At 48.2% G+C, this 17,655-nt stretch overlaps 1 protein-coding gene across 2 annotated transcripts in view; it reads left to right on the top strand.

Moving 5' to 3' along the window:
- TMEM178B (transmembrane protein 178B) overlaps positions 1–17,655 on the top strand; it is a 329,704-nt gene that overhangs the window by 284,877 nt on the left and 27,172 nt on the right. For both annotated transcript variants that reach the window (XR_010381574.1, XM_010989842.3), the window contains exon 3: positions 16,006–16,143. Coding sequence is in view for 1 of the 2 variants with exons in the window: in XM_010989842.3 (XP_010988144.1) it covers positions 16,006–16,143 (138 nt within the window). In the remaining variant the exon portion in view is untranslated. The remainder of the gene's footprint in view (positions 1–16,005; positions 16,144–17,655) is intronic.

The following is a 17,655-nucleotide window of genomic DNA, read 5'->3' as shown; positions in this document are numbered from 1 at the left end:
TTAACAAAAGACCCAGCAGCCGAACACGGGCAAAATTCAGAAGTGACTGACTCCACGTGAAGCATGAAAAGTGTTTCCAGTCATGTGAGACACGTCAAGCATAGAAAGCAAACCCTACATAATGGGAAACATTTGAAAACAGGAAAGTGAAGCCATTAGGCATCGCTTCTCAACAAAACAACTAGAGAAGGCTTTCCCATCAACCGCTCTAAGTGAGCTGTGTACTGTCAACAGTGCCTGGCACGTCGTGAGTGATGAATACATGTCAGCTCCTCTCACCCTTGAGAGCTGATCTTCGGGGAGACACCAGGGCTCCGACTCATTCGGTTGCCTGCTGAATGGACTGGGCTCACTCATTCCTTCGTTCTGTGGGGATTTCGGGCTCCTACTATGTATTAGGTGCACAGATAATATAATACTATGAATCAGATGCACTGCGTATTAGAGATACAGAGGAGAAGTCATGCCGCCTCACTTTCCAAGTGATTGAATGAACGCATAAAACATGGCAGACAGTATAGAGAAGACCCAAGGTTTTCTGGACCAGTGACCTTGACCGAAGGGCTGGAGCCTTACCTGTCTTTGTAGAACAACACCTGGAGGGGAGATGGAGTTCTGCAGATGAGGAACAAATAGATGAGTTAGTGAATGTGCCCTAAGCAGGAGGCCCAGCCCACGGGGTCCAGCATGGAGCTGGAGACTTCCTACAGAATGCGTGATTCTGGGTAGAAGTACTCGAGACAGGTTTCAGAGACGACGGGGCTCTGGGCTGAGCCCTGCTGGGCTTTGAAAGAGGGAAGGTATGCCCCCCTGCATACTCACCCACTTTCTAACCCCGCCCCCTCCTACCTACCAGGCATTGCCCTCTGGCTTCTCTCTCAAACTCTCAAATCGCTCCTCCTACTGCGCCCGCCCGTGTGGGTGTGTGCGTCCGCAGGTGTCTATTTCTAGCCCTTACTTTCCGAGTACTTTCCTGGCACTTCCTTTGTGCCAGCCTCCGAGTGATGTAAAAATATCATCTTCATAACAGTCTTTGAGGTGGGCACTGTTGTTATCCCTGCTCACAGATGGGGAAACTGAGGCACAGAGCGGTGAAGATCCCATGGCCAGTCAGGGGTAGCTGTGGACTTCCAGCCCAGGTGGTCTGACCCCCAGGGTTTGTCCCCACTGAGCTCTGTTGCCCACGTTTGTCAGGTGGAACCAGGGACATACCTGTGTTCGTGTGTGGGTCTGCTTTTTTGATTTGGACAGGACTCGGAGCACTTGAAAGGATGCCGCCTCTGGTATCTTTGGGTTCATCCTCTCTGCTAACTCTTTCTTCTCTGCATAGAAATACACTCAGGCTTTGCATAGCTTTGGAAAAGAAAATTCCCCTTCACTCTATGTTCTATCCTGTCTCTCCATTTCCCTCCTCTTCTCTAGAGCCAGGCTAAGTGAAAGCAAAGTATCAAACCGGCCTTCCCTCCCACTCATTCCTAGTAACTCCGTGAGGTTCACTTCCACTGAAGGAGTCTTTCCCCAGGCCACGAGGGACCGCCCAGCTATAAATCTAGTGAGCTCTGAGTGGAGGAGACCACACCGACCTTAGGAACACCGTGCCCCTCTGGCTGGCCCGACTCCCAGCACCCAGTCGGCGCTCAGCCCACCTTTGCTGACTGTGTTAGGACGTGAGCTCTTCTTCCATCTCAGCAGCCCTGTCTTCCTGCCCCTCCCATGATGTCCCTCACCTGGATTTTGCCCTGCCCTGTTGAGCCCTCCATTCTCATTCTTCTCCTCTCCCTCTTCTCATCCCTTCAGTACTGGTGTTCACATTCTGTCCTTGGCCTTCTTTCCTTCTCATTGTTACACACCTCCCCTGGGAGGGCAGGCATCCAGTCCTATAGCTTTAACTCCATGGTTCTCAGGTCAGTATGCCAAACTCGAATCTCTTTCCAACTAGACCCGTCTGGCCAGTGCCAGAGTGGACATCTCTGGTTCGATGTCCTTTCAGCACTTAACAAACTGAACACCCTCCCTTCTCTTGAAAGACTGGCTCTTCCCATTCCTCCTTCCACCCCCGCCTCCAAAAAATAAATAAAAAGAAAAGTAAGTGCAAACAGAGAAGTGACACTCTCTGCTTCTTCTTTTACTCTGTATCTGGGTCCATGATATCATCATTTCCCCCTTCATCCAAGATGGAGACCTGGGAGTCATCGGCGACATGTCCCCCTCCCTTATCTTTCGCACTCAATCCGTCACCAATTCCTATCAATTCTACTGCTTTTTTCTCCTAAGTTCTAACAGAACTTAGCTGGTTATACCAAGTACATCTTTGTTTCCAAACCATCACCAAGATTTATCCTGTGGCTCTAAGTCAGCATGTTACACTAGTAATTGTGAAGACAAAAATGCTATACAGGATTGTGTAGAATATACCATCTTCCTGTTGTTCCTCAAATATGAAAAGCAGATTCCTGCCTCAGTGCTTCAGCTTTTGTTGCTTCCTCTTCCTGGAAGGCTTTCCCCCCAGATATCCACATGTCCGTTCCCTCACTCCCTCAGGTGTCTGCTTAAAGGTCACTTAATTAAGAGAGCGCTTCTAACCTCCCTATACTAACTAGTAACTCCCCCGCTTCCACCCCACTCCACTGCATCCCCTGACCCACTTTATTTTTCTTCAGAGCGTTTATCACCACCTTTCATGTTGTGACGTACGTGTATATGAGTACCATTAGCCTCTCTTCCAGGAAAGTGCCCTTCATGAAGTCAGGGGCTCCGTTTCATTGTAGCACATAACTGCTGCTTGATAAACATGCATTGAATGAATAAATGAATATAAGTTGACCCCAAAGAGGGAATTTCTGTTTATGAATTGTTCTCAAGTGGAGGCTAGGATATAATTTTAGTTTCCTTCTACAGAGGCCCTTTTCTTGGCAAGATCTTTCTTTGAATGAGCTTTAACCATCTGCCAAAGAAGCCAAGGTCGCAGATAGCCTCCAAAGACAAATCAGAAGAGCCACAGAGGAAGGCACGAGGGGAAAGGAGAGGTCAACCAGGTCCACTCACTGACTGCCGATCACTAGCAAGCATCCCCTTAACAGGGGAGAGAACCAGAGCGAGGGGAAGGAAGCGCTGACCCCGAGGAGGCAGCAGCCCTGCCGTCTCATACACGTGACTCCCAGCCTTGTGGGAGGTGTACAGCCTCCCTTGATTTATGTTACCTACTTGATTTATGATCGTTTAGCACTTCTCAAAAATGGCTCCATGATATAGTAGTAGTGTTTTAGTAACATGTTCATTATTTTTGAATTGTGCTCCATCACTTGAGCTAAAGACAAGCTGGTATATTGCAAAAAATGGGGCTGAAAATCGCAACTACTAAAGCAGAACCATCTGGTCTACCCCTAGACCTCCAGGCAGGAAAAGTATTATTATCCTCATTTTAGAAAGGAGAGGAACACTGAAATTACATGACTTACCTACGGTGCTAGAACTGACTGCAGGAATCAAAGGCCAGACCTCCTGTTCCCCAGAGCAGTGCTCCCCCACTACTCCATGGTCCTTACCACTCCAAAGTCTTTTTTTTTTTCTGCCACACTGCCTGTTCCTGCCACCCCATGCACATGGATTTTGGAAGACCTTTCCGCTTAAATGTGGACAGAGGTAAGCACACACTTCTTAGGCCCTTTCATAATCATATTTCTAAATTAGAAAACAGAATTTGCCAGGATTACAAATTTGAAGATTTGGGGAAGGGCCAGGGAGGGGGAGAAATTATTTATCTTGTATTTCCCACGTTGTTTGTAATGACTGGCGTACCCTGAAGCTGCTAAGTACACATTATTAGCTGATACCAGTAACGCCTGCTGGGCCCATTGTGTTTGTTCCTCTGCCTTGTAGCCTCCCAGTGAACATGAATGATCACTGGCATTTGTGATGGCACTTCACAGTTTACAAAGGGCTGTCACAGATCCCACTTGATCAATGACTCTAGGAGGCTGTAAAGCACAGTGATTAAAAGCCTGGGTTCTGGAGTCTCCTACTTCCAAGCTGCCTGACTTAGGGCAAGTTACTCATTATCTCATCAGTAAAAGGAGAATTAGAAGCGCATCAATTTGTGGGGAAGATTAAATGTGATCACTTAGAGGAAGTGCTTCAGGACATGCCTGGCACATAAAAAAGGCTAGCTGTGTTACCATCATCATCATCATCATTCTTGTTTCAGATATGACTTGCGTAAGGTCACTTATGACCAATTTATTGAAAAGGCTGCATCTGCAACTCTATTTCTTTCTCTTTTTGGCCCATTCTGTCTGGTCTCCTGTTCCTAGTTGACATCTCTGAGAGATCCCATAGTTTCTTTGGGAACCCTTCAGGTATTAGTAAACTAGGAAACTTTCATTTGTAGATATCAAAACTGGAGTCAGATCTAGTATCAGACTGGCAGTCTTGGATTTAGTCTAAATTTTCTCCCTTCTCCAAAGCGTGGCTTGACTTTTGGAAAACTGCAATGAGAGAGAAGGTCTGTTCTGCTGCTTCTTGAGCATCGTAACACCTGCTTGTCTTTAGCCCTACTCTGTCTGCTTCTTCTAGGGTTGGAGGAGCAGGGGACAGAGGGGAGAAGGATGAGTAAAGGGCCATGGGGTCTAGCCTGCCTGGTGGGTTGCTCTCTGTTAGTGCCCTGCGTGTGGCAGGGCCCACGTGCCGCTCTGTCTCTCACAGGGTCCCTTTGTGATTCCTTTGGAAAAGCTTCTCAGTGAGTGACCACACGTTATCGTTTCCTGATGTGGGCAGTGCCCCTTCCAGCTGACTTCCTATTCCGTCCCCAGCCCCCACTTTTGATGCTACCCCCTCCAATGGAGACTCAGTTGGAGTCCTCACACCCTACCAGGCAAAGCTCTTGGGTAGCGTCTTTTCAAGGAACTTTTAGTCTTCGTTGGCATCCACTTGGCCCATGGAGAAAGCACAGCATCCTTCCCCAGCTAGACTGAGTGCAAAGCTTTGTCTTTGTTCTGCTGCTGCAGGCAGCCCTTACCAGCCTCTTATCTCATTTTTTTAGGCTGCATGTCGGTACTGCATCCTCTAACCTCTAGGAGACCTGTGTGCATTCTCCAAGTGGTTCTCTCAAGGGTCCTTTTCTTGGCCTGAGGAGGTGGTGCTGATAGTGACAGTGGAGAAGCTTCCAAGGGAAGCAGGAAAAACACACAGCCCACTGCTGACTCTTACTTCTAAGAACCTTCGCACATCAATCTCTCCTTCCTCACCTCCTATTAAACTGAAGCTGGAGAAGGCTCTACAAGTTGCCAAACCCTCATAGCAAGTTCTGCATGATGTCTGACCCCTCTCCTTAGAAATCTTGTCCATTGAAATATAATGCAAACCACATTCAAATTTAAAATTTTCTCTTAGCTGCATTAACTATGTAAAAAGAAACAGAGAACATTAATTTTAGTAATAAATTTTCTCTAATCCAGTATATACAAATACTGTCACATTGACATGTAAGCAATATAAAAATTATTGAGTTACTTTATGAAAACTCATACCAAGTCTTCAACAACTGGTTTGTATTTTCCACTCACACGTCTCAGTTCGGGTCCTTGATGGCAGATTCAAGTACTCAACACCCACACGTGGCCAGGGGCTGCCAGATGGCCAACACAGCTCTAGTTATGGAGGGAGCAGGGGCTGGTCGTCTGTTGTTCTCAGCTCCATTTGTTGTTTTCTGTGTATTGTTCTGAGCTTCGGAACTAAGAGTTCGGTGTGACCTGTCCAATGCACTCCAGCCATCATGTGGAGAACCGGGACTCAAATGCAGGTCTTCACACATCATGTTCAGTGTTTGTTTCTACAGCATCGTTTTCTTCGAACAGAAATTGCTATACTTGTTCATAGGAACCTCATTAGTTGAAGGGACATTTGGGGTAAGAAAGTTGCTATAGAGACATTCATGTGAGTCATTTGAAGTTCTGGGGTATCTGCGAAGTCCCTAAAGCTTGGGATGTAGTCAGAGGGTGTGTACTGAGGGAACCCACGCACCTCCCTGGAAGAATCACGTGCAGAGAGATTGGCAGCAGTGGGCAGTGACTTCTTCGAGCCCCACTGCTGGCAATCAACCCGTGCTGACCGGAGCTGGAGCTGCCCTCCCGCGGCAGGTGTTTCCACAGTATGTGCTATTGGCTAAGGAAAAGCATAGCAAGTCTTTAGCATGCACTGTTAAAAAGAGAAAGGAACTAGTAAGTGGCAGTGTGTCTTTAAGAAGGGCGTACTCGTGAGAAGGACTCTGTGGCCAGGCCTGAGATCACCGTTGTCTATCAGCTAAGTTTGCCTCGTTGTTTCTATTTAGAACTTTAAAAAACAATAAAGCTCACCTCTCCCAGAGAACTCAAAGTATGACCCTTAAAGTAACACACTCTCATTGTGGAAAAGAACAAACAAAACCCCGAATATCTCCATGCAGGAAGGTTCTCTGTTAGCACTTGGTGGACTTCTTTCTTGGTTTTCCTAACCGAGTGAGTGTGACGTACTTGGGTGAACATAGGTACGACCGTAGCCTGGGGGGTCGTATGAAATATGTGGGCTTGAGCATGACTTTTCATTTAATATTCTGTTATGAACTTTCCCCTTGTCAGTGACATTCTTCAAAAGAGTCATTTAAAAAGATGGATAATATTCCATTACATTTTACTGAATGTCAAATTCTTTTCCAGGATTTCATGTGGCATGCAATCTGGAAAGGACTGAGGCAGACTGAGGCCCTTTCCCAGGCCTGCCTCTTACTGGCTATGTGACCTTGATCGAGTGAAATGACAGTGTCTCAGTTTCTAAGTCTACACAGTGAGAAAAACAGAATCTCCCTTATAGAACCACGGGGAGGCTTGATGGGCGTGTCCTGTGTAAACTGCTCAGCACTGCCTGCGTGTAGTAAATGCACAATAAATATCCATTCCCATTTATCATCCTCTTCCCCAGGGCTTTCAAATTCTTTGCCATCAACCAAATTCTTTACCTGAAGCATTTTTCTGGAAAGTGTAGCCCTGTCTAAGGTGCCCATGTGTCTTCTGATTGCTTTGTGGGGACTATGGGAGCACATTATTGCCAAAACACCCTGATTTCTTTCCTCAACACTCAGAGCAGCTGTCAGTGACACGGGATATAGAGGAGGAGAAATGGGAGCTTCTCTGGGGTGGGACAGAGGTTGTACTGGTCTAGCTTACCACTCCCCGGAGGAAGACCCCTGGGGAGCCAGAACCCGGCCCCAGGTGGGTTTACTCAGGTGTATCTGGTTGGCAGAGCTGCAGTTTCTGCCTTAGCAGTGTGGCCGCAGGGAGAAGGGAGTCATTCTTGAGGTGTTTTTTTTTTTGTTTTTTTTGGTTTGGGACTCTGCCTCTTGGTTCTGGGTTTTTTCCCCACTTCTTTCTTCTCTCCAGGCACTTGCTTTAGCTGCTGACCTAGCTTTCTTTCATCAGGCGAGTACAAATTTTGCAATTTGCCTTCCCTTGTTTTGACAATGGATGTGATTTGTACATGGCAGCATCGCATAATGTCCCTATTTATGGCGGCTCTCTAATCCGGAGGTAGGGTTTAGGAGCAGGAAGCTTCGAGCCCGTCTTCTGACCCAGAAACCACTTCTTATTTCTACAGCATCTCCCTTCCCCTACGATCTCTTCCTGACTTGGGGCGGGGGGAGGTGCAGCACAGAAAGGTCTGTTGGGTTCGTAATCTGTGAGATATCCTATGTGCTCATTAAACTTTACAGTAAGGAGCCCCCACGTTGCATGGCTCTGTGCGATCTGGAATCTGAACCCGTGTTGCTATTTCCTTTGTGTAGAACAATGAAAAGCTATGTGGAATTGTTAAGCCATAGTTAATGCTGCTTTTTAAAAATAAGATTGGAGGAGAGAGAAATTGGCTGCAAGTCACAATGACATTTGAGTCACTGAAGTGGGTTGAATTGGGGAAGCACATCCTCCTCACCCTGCTTTAGTCCGTGGCGCACAGTTTTAGTAATCGTTACAGGATGGAATGGTGATCTTATTTAGAAAACATTTATTGAGCACCTGCTTATGTCAGGCAGTGCACTGGGGACAAGGAAGACAAACCCGGTGTGACCACAGCCCCTGAACAAGGTCACATTTGTTGGAAGGAGGGAGACATAAATAATGGCAGTAAGACATGGTAAGCGCTAGAGAACTGATATCAACCAAGTGCCACAGGGACCACAGGCACTGGACACCGGTGTCTACTAAAAGTACCCTGGCAGCCTCCCAGACACTTACTTTTTAGGGAAATTTTAAGGAGGATGAGAAGCTCGCCAGGTGGAACGTGTGGGCAGCCATGTTGGCAGAGAGCACAGCGCCATCAAGGAAGGAGGGAGCAAAGTGCCAGGCCGCTTGGGAACTGCAGTTTGTCATGGCCGCGGCACGGGGGGCTTGGAGGATGGGGGCGCAGGGGTGGGCAGAGGGCACTTTCTCATGGAAACCTGAGAACTGTCTTATTTTCGCGTAAAAATAATTTCTTAAATATAACTACATTACGATGCTGAACCAACTGACACTCTGGAAGAAATCTATAGGCAAACCCTTTTAATCACATATGCAAAGAAGACGTCAACATAGGTTCACAGTCCAGACTTGTGAGCTACGGCTCTCTTTCAGCGTTAGTAACCAGATCGCTGAAGAGTCATTGTCTTGCTTTGTCTCCCTTCCTTCTGGATCAGTACATGCTCACTGCAAGAGCCCAGGTTTCAAGCAGCCTCTACAGCCCCCGGCACCCCTGCTGTTAGCTGCCGTGGCCACCAGCTGTCTTGGTCCCCTGAGGATAGGAAGCATCAACACTTCAGGGTGGATGCATCTCAGTGTTAACAAATAGAAACACAAAGCCTTCGCCCCAAGCCTCTCCTGGTACCTGAGAGGTGTAAGAACAGACTCCAGAAGCCTGTTCCCTCTGGGTGCCAAATCCTTAATTAGAGGCTAACTGCAACACGTTGACCAGCTCTTGGATGATCGTGTACAGCACGTGCCAGAGATGTGGTGCATGGGAAAAAAGAGAGAGAACCTGTTTAATTTAAGTGACTTCCATTTCTACGTACACTTATATAGCTCTAGCTTTGTGCCAGGTACTATTCTAAGCAGTTGATACATATTAACTTATTTAAGCCTCTTAATAACCCTTTGAAAGAGGTATTGTCATAACCTCCACTTATAGATGCAGAAACTGAGATCCAGAGAGGTGGACTTACTTGCTCAAGTTCACACAGCCAGTACTGGCAGAGCCAGGATTTGAACCGGGGCAGCCTGGGTCCCAGAATTCATGCTTCCATTGCCATCTGTTGAGTCTCTATATGGTTACACAGAATCAAAACCTCCGCTTCCTTCAGAGATGGTTGCTGTGCAGCAATTGGTTCCTGGAATATTCCTTTTCCTTTGAATCAGCTTGTCCTGAGTTGATCCCACAGCCAGCATGTTCATGGCCCACTCTCTCTCCACTTCTTACTTTCCAGACTGACCCCTTGGGGCAAAAACCCTGAGTTCTGTCCTCACCACCTGGCTCTGCCTTCCGACTCTTGTGACCTTGAGCCCCAAGGGGCTGTTTAATTCATGAATGCACATCCAGCTCCCAGGGCAGCTGATAGTCTTCCACCCTTGTAGCCAAGGCAGTGTGCTCATGTCACGCAGACGTGCCCTGTGTGGCCAGAGGGGAGGACCTCAGGTCACGCAAAGCTCTTGACCCTGGGACTGTTAAAACAGCGTCCTCCCTTTCTGGCTCCTGTCTTTCCCGGCACGGCAAGGTCTCACACGCACTTACACTCACCATTTCTGCTTTTTCAATGAGGAGAAAAATTCCAATCCTCATCAGTTATTTTGTGCAAGGTCTTTAAAGAGCAAATAGAGATATTCAGAGACCATGTATATTTTCCTTCTCTAAGTGGTGTTTATTTAAATGCAGATATCCTGGTTTCCCGTGTAGAGTTGCAAGCAATACCTTTGCATTTAAATGTTAATAGGAGTGTAAACTTCAAAATCAAAATTCTTCCGGGAGGGAGAACTGCTTTTTCTGGTTCTATTGAATGGTTCTCCTTGCCTTCCCTCCCCCACCCTCCCCAATCACCAACCTCCTTCTCCTGCTACTTTCTGCTGGGCTGAACTAAATTCTGTTTCTAAAATGTTTAGAATGCACCTTTCTCATTTTGGATATTAGAACATCAAACATGAAGGTCCTGGATTACAGATAAAGGACTCAGACCCAGCGTGATTCATGAGAAGATTTTCCTTTATCTCAGCCGTTGCCTGTGGAGTCCAGTTCACCATTCTGGGTTCTTTCTAACGGGATTATTCTTTGGCCAACCCTGCGTCATATTTTAACAAGGCTTCAGATAGGTGTCAGGTTTTCCCCTTTCTTTCCTTTCTTTCTTCCTCCCTCACTCCTTCTCTCCCCTCCCTCACTCCCTCTTTCTTCTTTCCTTTCCTTCTTTTCACAAAAAGGCAGGAAGAGATGGGGAAAGAAGTAACAGTTGACCCTTGAACAACACAGGCTTGATCCGCAGGGGTACACTTATTCGTGGGTGTTTTTCAAGAGTGCTCACTGCAGTAGTACAAGATCTGCAGTTGACTGAATCCACGGATGCAGAACCACAGATTCAGAGAAACGGAGTGTACAGAGGGCTGGCTGTAAGTTATAAGTGGATTTTCCACTGTGCTGATGGTCGGCACCCCAACCTCTGCATTGTTCAAGCGTCAGCTGTATAAACTATGTTAATTTCTGGGTGCAAAGTCCTGCTGTGGGCACAGTGAATGATCAAAAAGAGTGAAAAAGGCAGTTTCTTACTCCTGAAGAAATAAAACTGACACATAGTGTGACGCAGATGGACAGGAAAGGGGCCATTTGTAGATGGGTCATTCCATAGGCGGATTGGCCTTTGGGATTGTCTCAAATGCAAACAAAAAGCAGCAAAGATTTAAAGATAATGGAAATAATATCTAATGCCTAAAAACCAAATATGGCAAGTGTAATAACCTTTCTAAGGACCTCATGTACTGAATTTTATGTGTGAATGTGGTATCTGGCTTTATCTTCCTTTTATTTCTTTATTTTCTCTTTCCTGCATTTCCTTATTTTTATCCCGTTGTACTGTGTGTATTTTGTAAGACTAAATCTTTGGAACAGGATAAGACTATTAATCCATAAATTAGAATTGATTTTATAATTTAAATTTATAATATAAATTTAAATGATTTTGACTCTGTTATTATTGGGTATTATTTTTGTCCTTCAGCTAGTTCTTTTCAATAGTGTCCTGTTCTTATTTCATGAAGGCAAACTATGTTTCTTCTTTTATCTTGGGGATATTAATAATACTTTTTAAAATTTATTTTTTATTTTGTATACAATTTTTAAAGGTTACTTCCCATTTATAGTTATTACAAAATATTGGCTATATTCCCTATGTTGTACAATACATTCTTAAGCCTATCTTATCCCCAGTAGTTTTTACCTTTCACCCCCCACCCCTATATTGCCCCTCCCCAACTCTCCCCACCTCTCCCCACTGGTAACCACTAGTTTGTTCTCCATATTTGTAAGTCTGCTTCTTTGTTGCTATATTCACTACCTTGTTGTATTTTTTAGATTCCATGTATAAGTGAGATCATACAGTATTTGTCTTTCTCCATCTGGCTTATTTCACTTCGCATAATGCCTTCCAAGTGCATCCATGTTGTTGGAAATGGCAAAATTTTGTTCTTTTTTATGGCTGAGTAATAGTCCAATATATATATATATACACCACATCTTCTTTATCTAGTCATCCATTGATGGACACTTAGGTTGCTTCCAGATTTTGGCAATTGTAAATAATGCTGCTATGAACATTGGGGTGTATGCATCTTTTCTAATGAATGTTTTTGGTTTTCTTCAGACATATACCCAGAAGTGGAATTGCTGGGTCATATGGTAGTTCTATTTTTAGCTTTTTGAGGAAACGCCATACTGTTTTCCATAGCGGCTGCCCCAATTACATTCCCACTGACAGTGTACAAGTGTTCCCTTTTCTCTACATCCTCACCAACATTTGTCATTTGTGTTCTTTTTGATGATAGCCATTCTGACAGGTGTGAGGTGATATCTCGTGGTTTTGATATGCATTTTCCAATAATAATTATTACTTTTTTTTCTTTTCCCTGCAGTTTGTTTCTTCAAGTTTTTTCTCCCAGGTCATAGCTTTTCTCAGCTATCTGGGGATGCTCATGTTTACAAGTGGACTGCTGAAAGCTGCCTGGAAGCACTGAGTTGGGAGTGGGCTTGTCAATGGGGAGCTTCACTGCAGAGTGGCCAGAGGGGCTGCTTCTGCCCCCACCCCCACCAAAGTGACAGTGTGTCTAGGTACTTTCTCTTGTGCTGGTCATCACCAGAAAGGCCTCTGCCTGCTTCCAGGCTAGAGGGCAAAGGTGTGGCAGTCAGCTTCTGGGAGCCGGGCAGAAGAGGGTGGGCATCTTAACGGTAGACATTCAACATTTTATATGTGCACAGAGACTCACCCCATGTCTAACAACCCTCAGCTGTACCGGCCACCCTCCCCTGTGCTTGTTGGCCCCCACTCCACCCTGGGGGGTGGGGTAAAGGGGTGTCCCCTGGAGGTATGGAGCCGGTGAAGGGGTGAAGGGATTTAGGGTTCTAGTTCTATCTCAAACAACTTGCACCAAATCCTTGTTTTATCTCTCTCCCCTCTGCTTAACTTCCTGATCCAAAGGTGGTTGTTGATGCCAGCTCGTGAGCCTGTTGGGGATTTAGTAGGATGGTTTGCACCTTCTCCCCTGCTGGCTTTAGTCTTGGCCCTTTAGGTCTGCTGAGTTAACTTCACTGTCCATCTGCTTTGCAGCTTCCAATCTTCTGTTTCTGTCATCTCCTTTCCTAGTTTCCTGCATCCTTGTCAATTTCTGCCTTTAGAAAATATCTTGTACTCTAATACTGGCTTTATTTGGGAGGAAGAAATGCTGGATACATTTGTTCCATCTGCCATGATGACCCAGTAGGTCTTTAATTACATTATTAATTTTATTTTCCCACACAACTCAATAACCCACCTCACTCTTTTTTAGCTCACTGGTGTGAGACTACTTGTCAATAAATTATTTAGCTTTTTAAAATCTGGCTTTCCTTCACTGTAAAATAGGAACAGTTCTTGTCCTACCTACAGGTTGTTGCTACAGCTGCCCTGAGTTATACGTAGGTCTGAGGACAACATAACCAACTGTACCTGCACGTCTGTAGCAAAATTAGGCCCATAGGGTGATGGTGAATATCCTCCCGGGTCAGTGAAAATACTCAGGCCTGACCTCTGGTTTCCATCCTTCTTTCCGGAGCAGTGACTTAGCAGGACCCTCAGCTGTGTTGACAAAGCCTCTGGGAGACAGAAGAGTGCACCTAATCTGTGTTGGAGGCAGAGCCCCTCCCTGATCTGGAACATGGGTATTATCTGTCTCAGAACTTCTGGAAGAGGACTTACTCTCTCCATTTCCTTTTCTGCCTTTTGTTATGTTTGTCTTCTAAGTAAACACTTTGCCTTCCTCCTCCAGCAATAATAGCCTTCTGTCTTTTAATGATTTGTGTTTCCCTTTTCCTGCCCAGCCCACTTTTCCATCCCTGGCCCAAGTACATACACCTGATGTGACACATTATCCATTCAGTCCCCCAGGTGGTACTTTTGCTCCCATGGGTGTGCAGAGCGCAGGGACTAGTACCGGCCTTCCAATGAGGAAGGCCAAGTGCGGCGGAAGGGACGCTATGGCTTCAGCAGGGTTGTCCTCTCCAGTGCTGCCGGAGAGGCCAAGGTTTTTCCTAGAAGCCCGCCAGGTACTAAAAAGGGAAGAATCTCCTGACCTGTTCAAGGGGATATAAACCTCCTTTAGACTGAAAATACCCTGGCCTCTCTCTTCCCATGCCCACCACCTCCTTGCCCTTGACCACAGTGGAGAGTGAACTAAGCATCCTTAGCAAAGAGGATCCCATTTCCCGGAATCAGTCCAAATGGACTCAGGAGGGGACCTTTTTCCACCAAGGAGGCAGCTTGGAGCTGGCTCCCTGGAGTCTGCTGTGGTGACAAAGGAAGAAGGGGCTATGGGACTAAGGCTGGGGCAGTGGGGAGATGGGGGGCCAGGACAACCACCGGCCTTTGAAAGAGAAGTGGTGCCAGCCCCACTGGTAGGAATGTTACTCCCTTATTTCACGCTGGCTGCAGATGCTGGAGCAGGGAGCCCGCTCAGGAAGCCTGGCGCACATTTGAGCACTGGGACCCAAGGCTCTCAACAAAGTTTCCTCTGACCTGTTTGGTGGTCTGAGCACAGTACGGCATGGTAATCAGGCATCTTTGGCAGTTCACGGAAATGACTCTAGAGGGTATTACTGCTTCTTGGCTGGGGCAGGCTTTCCCGGGTCAGCATGGGTGGGGAGGACCAAGGAGAACTCAGCAGGCACTTGCTCACGGCTCTCCGTGGATTTCTGCCTCTGTGACCAGCCCTGTCCTGCCTCCTGTCAGACCCCTCTTCATCAGGGGGAGGCCCAGATGCTGTTCTGCTTTGCCCTACCCCCACCCTCAACCATCTTCCTCTTGGGGGACAGGAAGGGGCTGCCAGCATCTGATCTTCAGTGTCAGGACAAGGAGTGTTGGCCACATCCATCTGCTGAGGGGAGAGAGCGGGAGGTCCCAAGCCAAACTGCCAGGGATCCTCCGTGTGCTCTGCGGATGGGGTAACTGGAGTGAGAGAGGCATCCAGGGGATGCGATGCCTTGTGAGGTGCTCCCCACAGACACCTGGGTGTTTGTTTCCTGGGGATGAGAAGAAACCATCTCAGCTTGCATGATGGGGGGGATGGCGGTTGATGTAGTTGGCTGTCAGGTGCATCCCCCACCCCCACCACCTCACACTTTGCCCAAGAGAGGGGGGTGCCCATGGGGTCTCCAGGCTGCTCTGCAATCCCCACTGCCCCCCCCCCGCCGCCCAGGGAAAGGCCCAGGCAAATGGCTTCACTCCTGTTTGGAGCCCCATTGGGGTGTTACCCAGGAGGAAGTAAGGAGGCCAGATGCCAGGGAAGGAGTGTGAGGTGGGGGGGGGGGTACACCAGAGGGCATGGGGGGAGCTGGGAGGAAACCAAACCCAGCAAGACGCTGAGTGAGCCTGACTGAGACATGGCAGCAGCTCTGCCCTCTCTTGTCTGCTAAAAATACCGCCTTTCCAGACCGCCCTCCTCCTCCCAGTGCCCGTGCCAGGCTTCATCTGGCAGGGTCAGCAAGGCGAGGAACAGAGAAGGGCCTGATCCGGAAGGCTGGGCTGAGCTGAGGGGGCGGGCTTGTGGGCTCAGTCTGAGAGCAGGAAGTGTGGCTCCCACCCTGCAACCCCACATGCAAGGAAGGCTGAGCCCCTGGGGGCTGGCTTGGAAGGAGAGGAACAGAAGCTGCCAGAAGCTTCCTCCTTATTCCTGACCTCCTGGGAGACCAGAAAAGCCTGGAGGGAAGGGATAGAATTCTTGGCAGGTGCAGGGAGACTGCCAAGACCCTGCCCAGTAATAAGGGTTCTTATCTCCCCGAGAGGTGAGTGATGCTGGGAAAGGACCCAGTAGTTGCACAGATCTGGGTCTGATATCCTGTCCTACCACCAGTAGCTGTACGGCTTTCAGCAAGTTTCTCCATCTTTCAGACAGGGGTGAAGACAGTACCTGTCTTAGAAGGCTGAGGGAGACGCTTGGGAAGGTGGTGCTGCACCCGGCATGACAGAGATATAGAAGAAATGACAACTGTTATGATAATGATCTCTCTTTGTGCTCATGGACCAAGCTGTCTCGGCGTGTGTTGCGCCTGAGGATGCAGTCACCATCAGGGGCTCCGTCCTCTGCAAAGGAAACTCTGTTATGCCAACCTGTCTGTAAAGGACAGGTTGCCTTCCCACCCCCTCCTCCTCGCCCAGGGCTGGGGTGCTCCCGACCCTGAGTTCTGGGCTCTGATGCTAACTGTTGCCCGCCTGCTCTCCCGCAGACCTGCGCAGGATGACGGCCGGCTTCATGGGCATGGCGGTGGCCATCATCCTCTTCGGCTGGATCATCGGCGTGCTGGGCTGCTGCTGGGACCGAGGCCTTATGCAGTATGTGGCAGGGCTTCTCTTCCTCATGGGAGGTAAGCCTTGGGGGCCGGCGGGATGGGAGAACTGGTTACTGGGATTCCAAGAGAACTGCTGGTGGGCACGGCGATGAAGGCCCAGGCCCAGTGGGGCTCTTTCATTCGCTCATTCAGCAAACATTTTTTGACTTCCTCTTAGCCACTCACCACTGCTCTCCTTACCCTTGGGGGTCTGACCACCTGGTGTGGGAGGGACTGTGGGGATGGCATTGAGAGAGGGGTCAGATGTGGGGGCAGCGTGAACCCAGGAGGTACTTGGGGATTTCATACACATACTGTTCTTGGGGGTGGGAGGCAGGTGCCATCTGGGCAGTTTCCCCTGCAAAAGCCTTTGAATGCTACCCCTGTTTCCAAATGAGCCCCTAAAAGTGGTAGGACCTTCTCTCACATCTGTCTCCCTTGCCCTCTGTTACTGCTGTGGCTGTAGAACCAATCCAGTCCTTATGAAGGGTTGTGCATAAGAAGGATTATGTAGCTTTGAGGGATTGGGTTCCAGTCCATGGGAAGTGAAAGTTTATCCATAATCCACATGTGCCTTTTTTCTCCCGGAAGAGCTAAAATGTGCTTTTTGGTCTCCTGAGTTGAGTCTCAGTCCAAAGCTGAAGCTAACCATTTGTTTGCCCAAGCCAGTCCTCTCCCCAGAGGGAAGTAGATGGGTGATGGGTCGCGTGGAGCTGGAAAGAGGGGGAATTGGGCTTGGACAGAGGGAATTAGAAATATATATGGGAGAAGAGGGAAGTGACTCTTGCGTATGGAAACCAGTGTCAGATGTTAGATACCATGTGCACACACCCAGCTCAGGTCTGTTTTGTGTACTGTCTGACTCCGGGTCTCTGAGCAGGGGCAGGAGGTAGAGGAGTGGGTCCAGCTAGAGAAAGGAGGCGGCTATCCTTCTAGGTGTGTGGGGTACAGAGGGATCTGGGGGCCGGTGAGCTGTGGGTTAGGAGAGGAGGAAGGGAATTGCAGGCTTCAACTCGGGGCCTGACTGTTTACCCTGATTCCCCCAAAGCACAGGCATCCTGTGCCTCCCAAATTCTCTTCCGTCAGAGTCAGAGCTGCCTCCCTGTGGGCCCCACACCTGCCTTAGGGCAGAGGCTGGGGGAGGGAGAGGCATGGGTGGGAGTGGCGATCTCCCCCCTCATTCGGATCTCCCACTGAGACAGGGGCCTGGGTGTCACGCTCACTGAAGCCAGGAGTCACGCTTGGCCCGTGATTTCTTTACTTTGTTTTAGCAACACACATCCTTCCTGCTGCCACCTTCCTGTCAAAATCTTCCGTGGACCCCGAAATGTGAAAAGATAAAAGTGGAGTGGCTCTGTCTGTAGTGAGCATTCTCTTGAAGCCTCTTCTGGTCGTACAGAGACGGGCTCCAGTAAAACGGGGCTTTTCTAAGCTCTAGAGGGCCCTCCCAGGAATCCGAGGAAAGCTGAGCAAACAGGCCCGGGGCAGAACAGGAATCCCAGAGCCCTGGGAGCTGACGGGGTTTCATCTCCGCCCCTTCCGGGGCGA

This window comes from Camelus dromedarius, chromosome 7, assembly GCF_036321535.1.
Source record: "Camelus dromedarius isolate mCamDro1 chromosome 7, mCamDro1.pat, whole genome shotgun sequence".
NCBI classification, from domain to species: domain Eukaryota; kingdom Metazoa; phylum Chordata; class Mammalia; order Artiodactyla; family Camelidae; genus Camelus; species Camelus dromedarius.
This window is presented reverse-complemented; position numbering and strand designations above follow the sequence as displayed.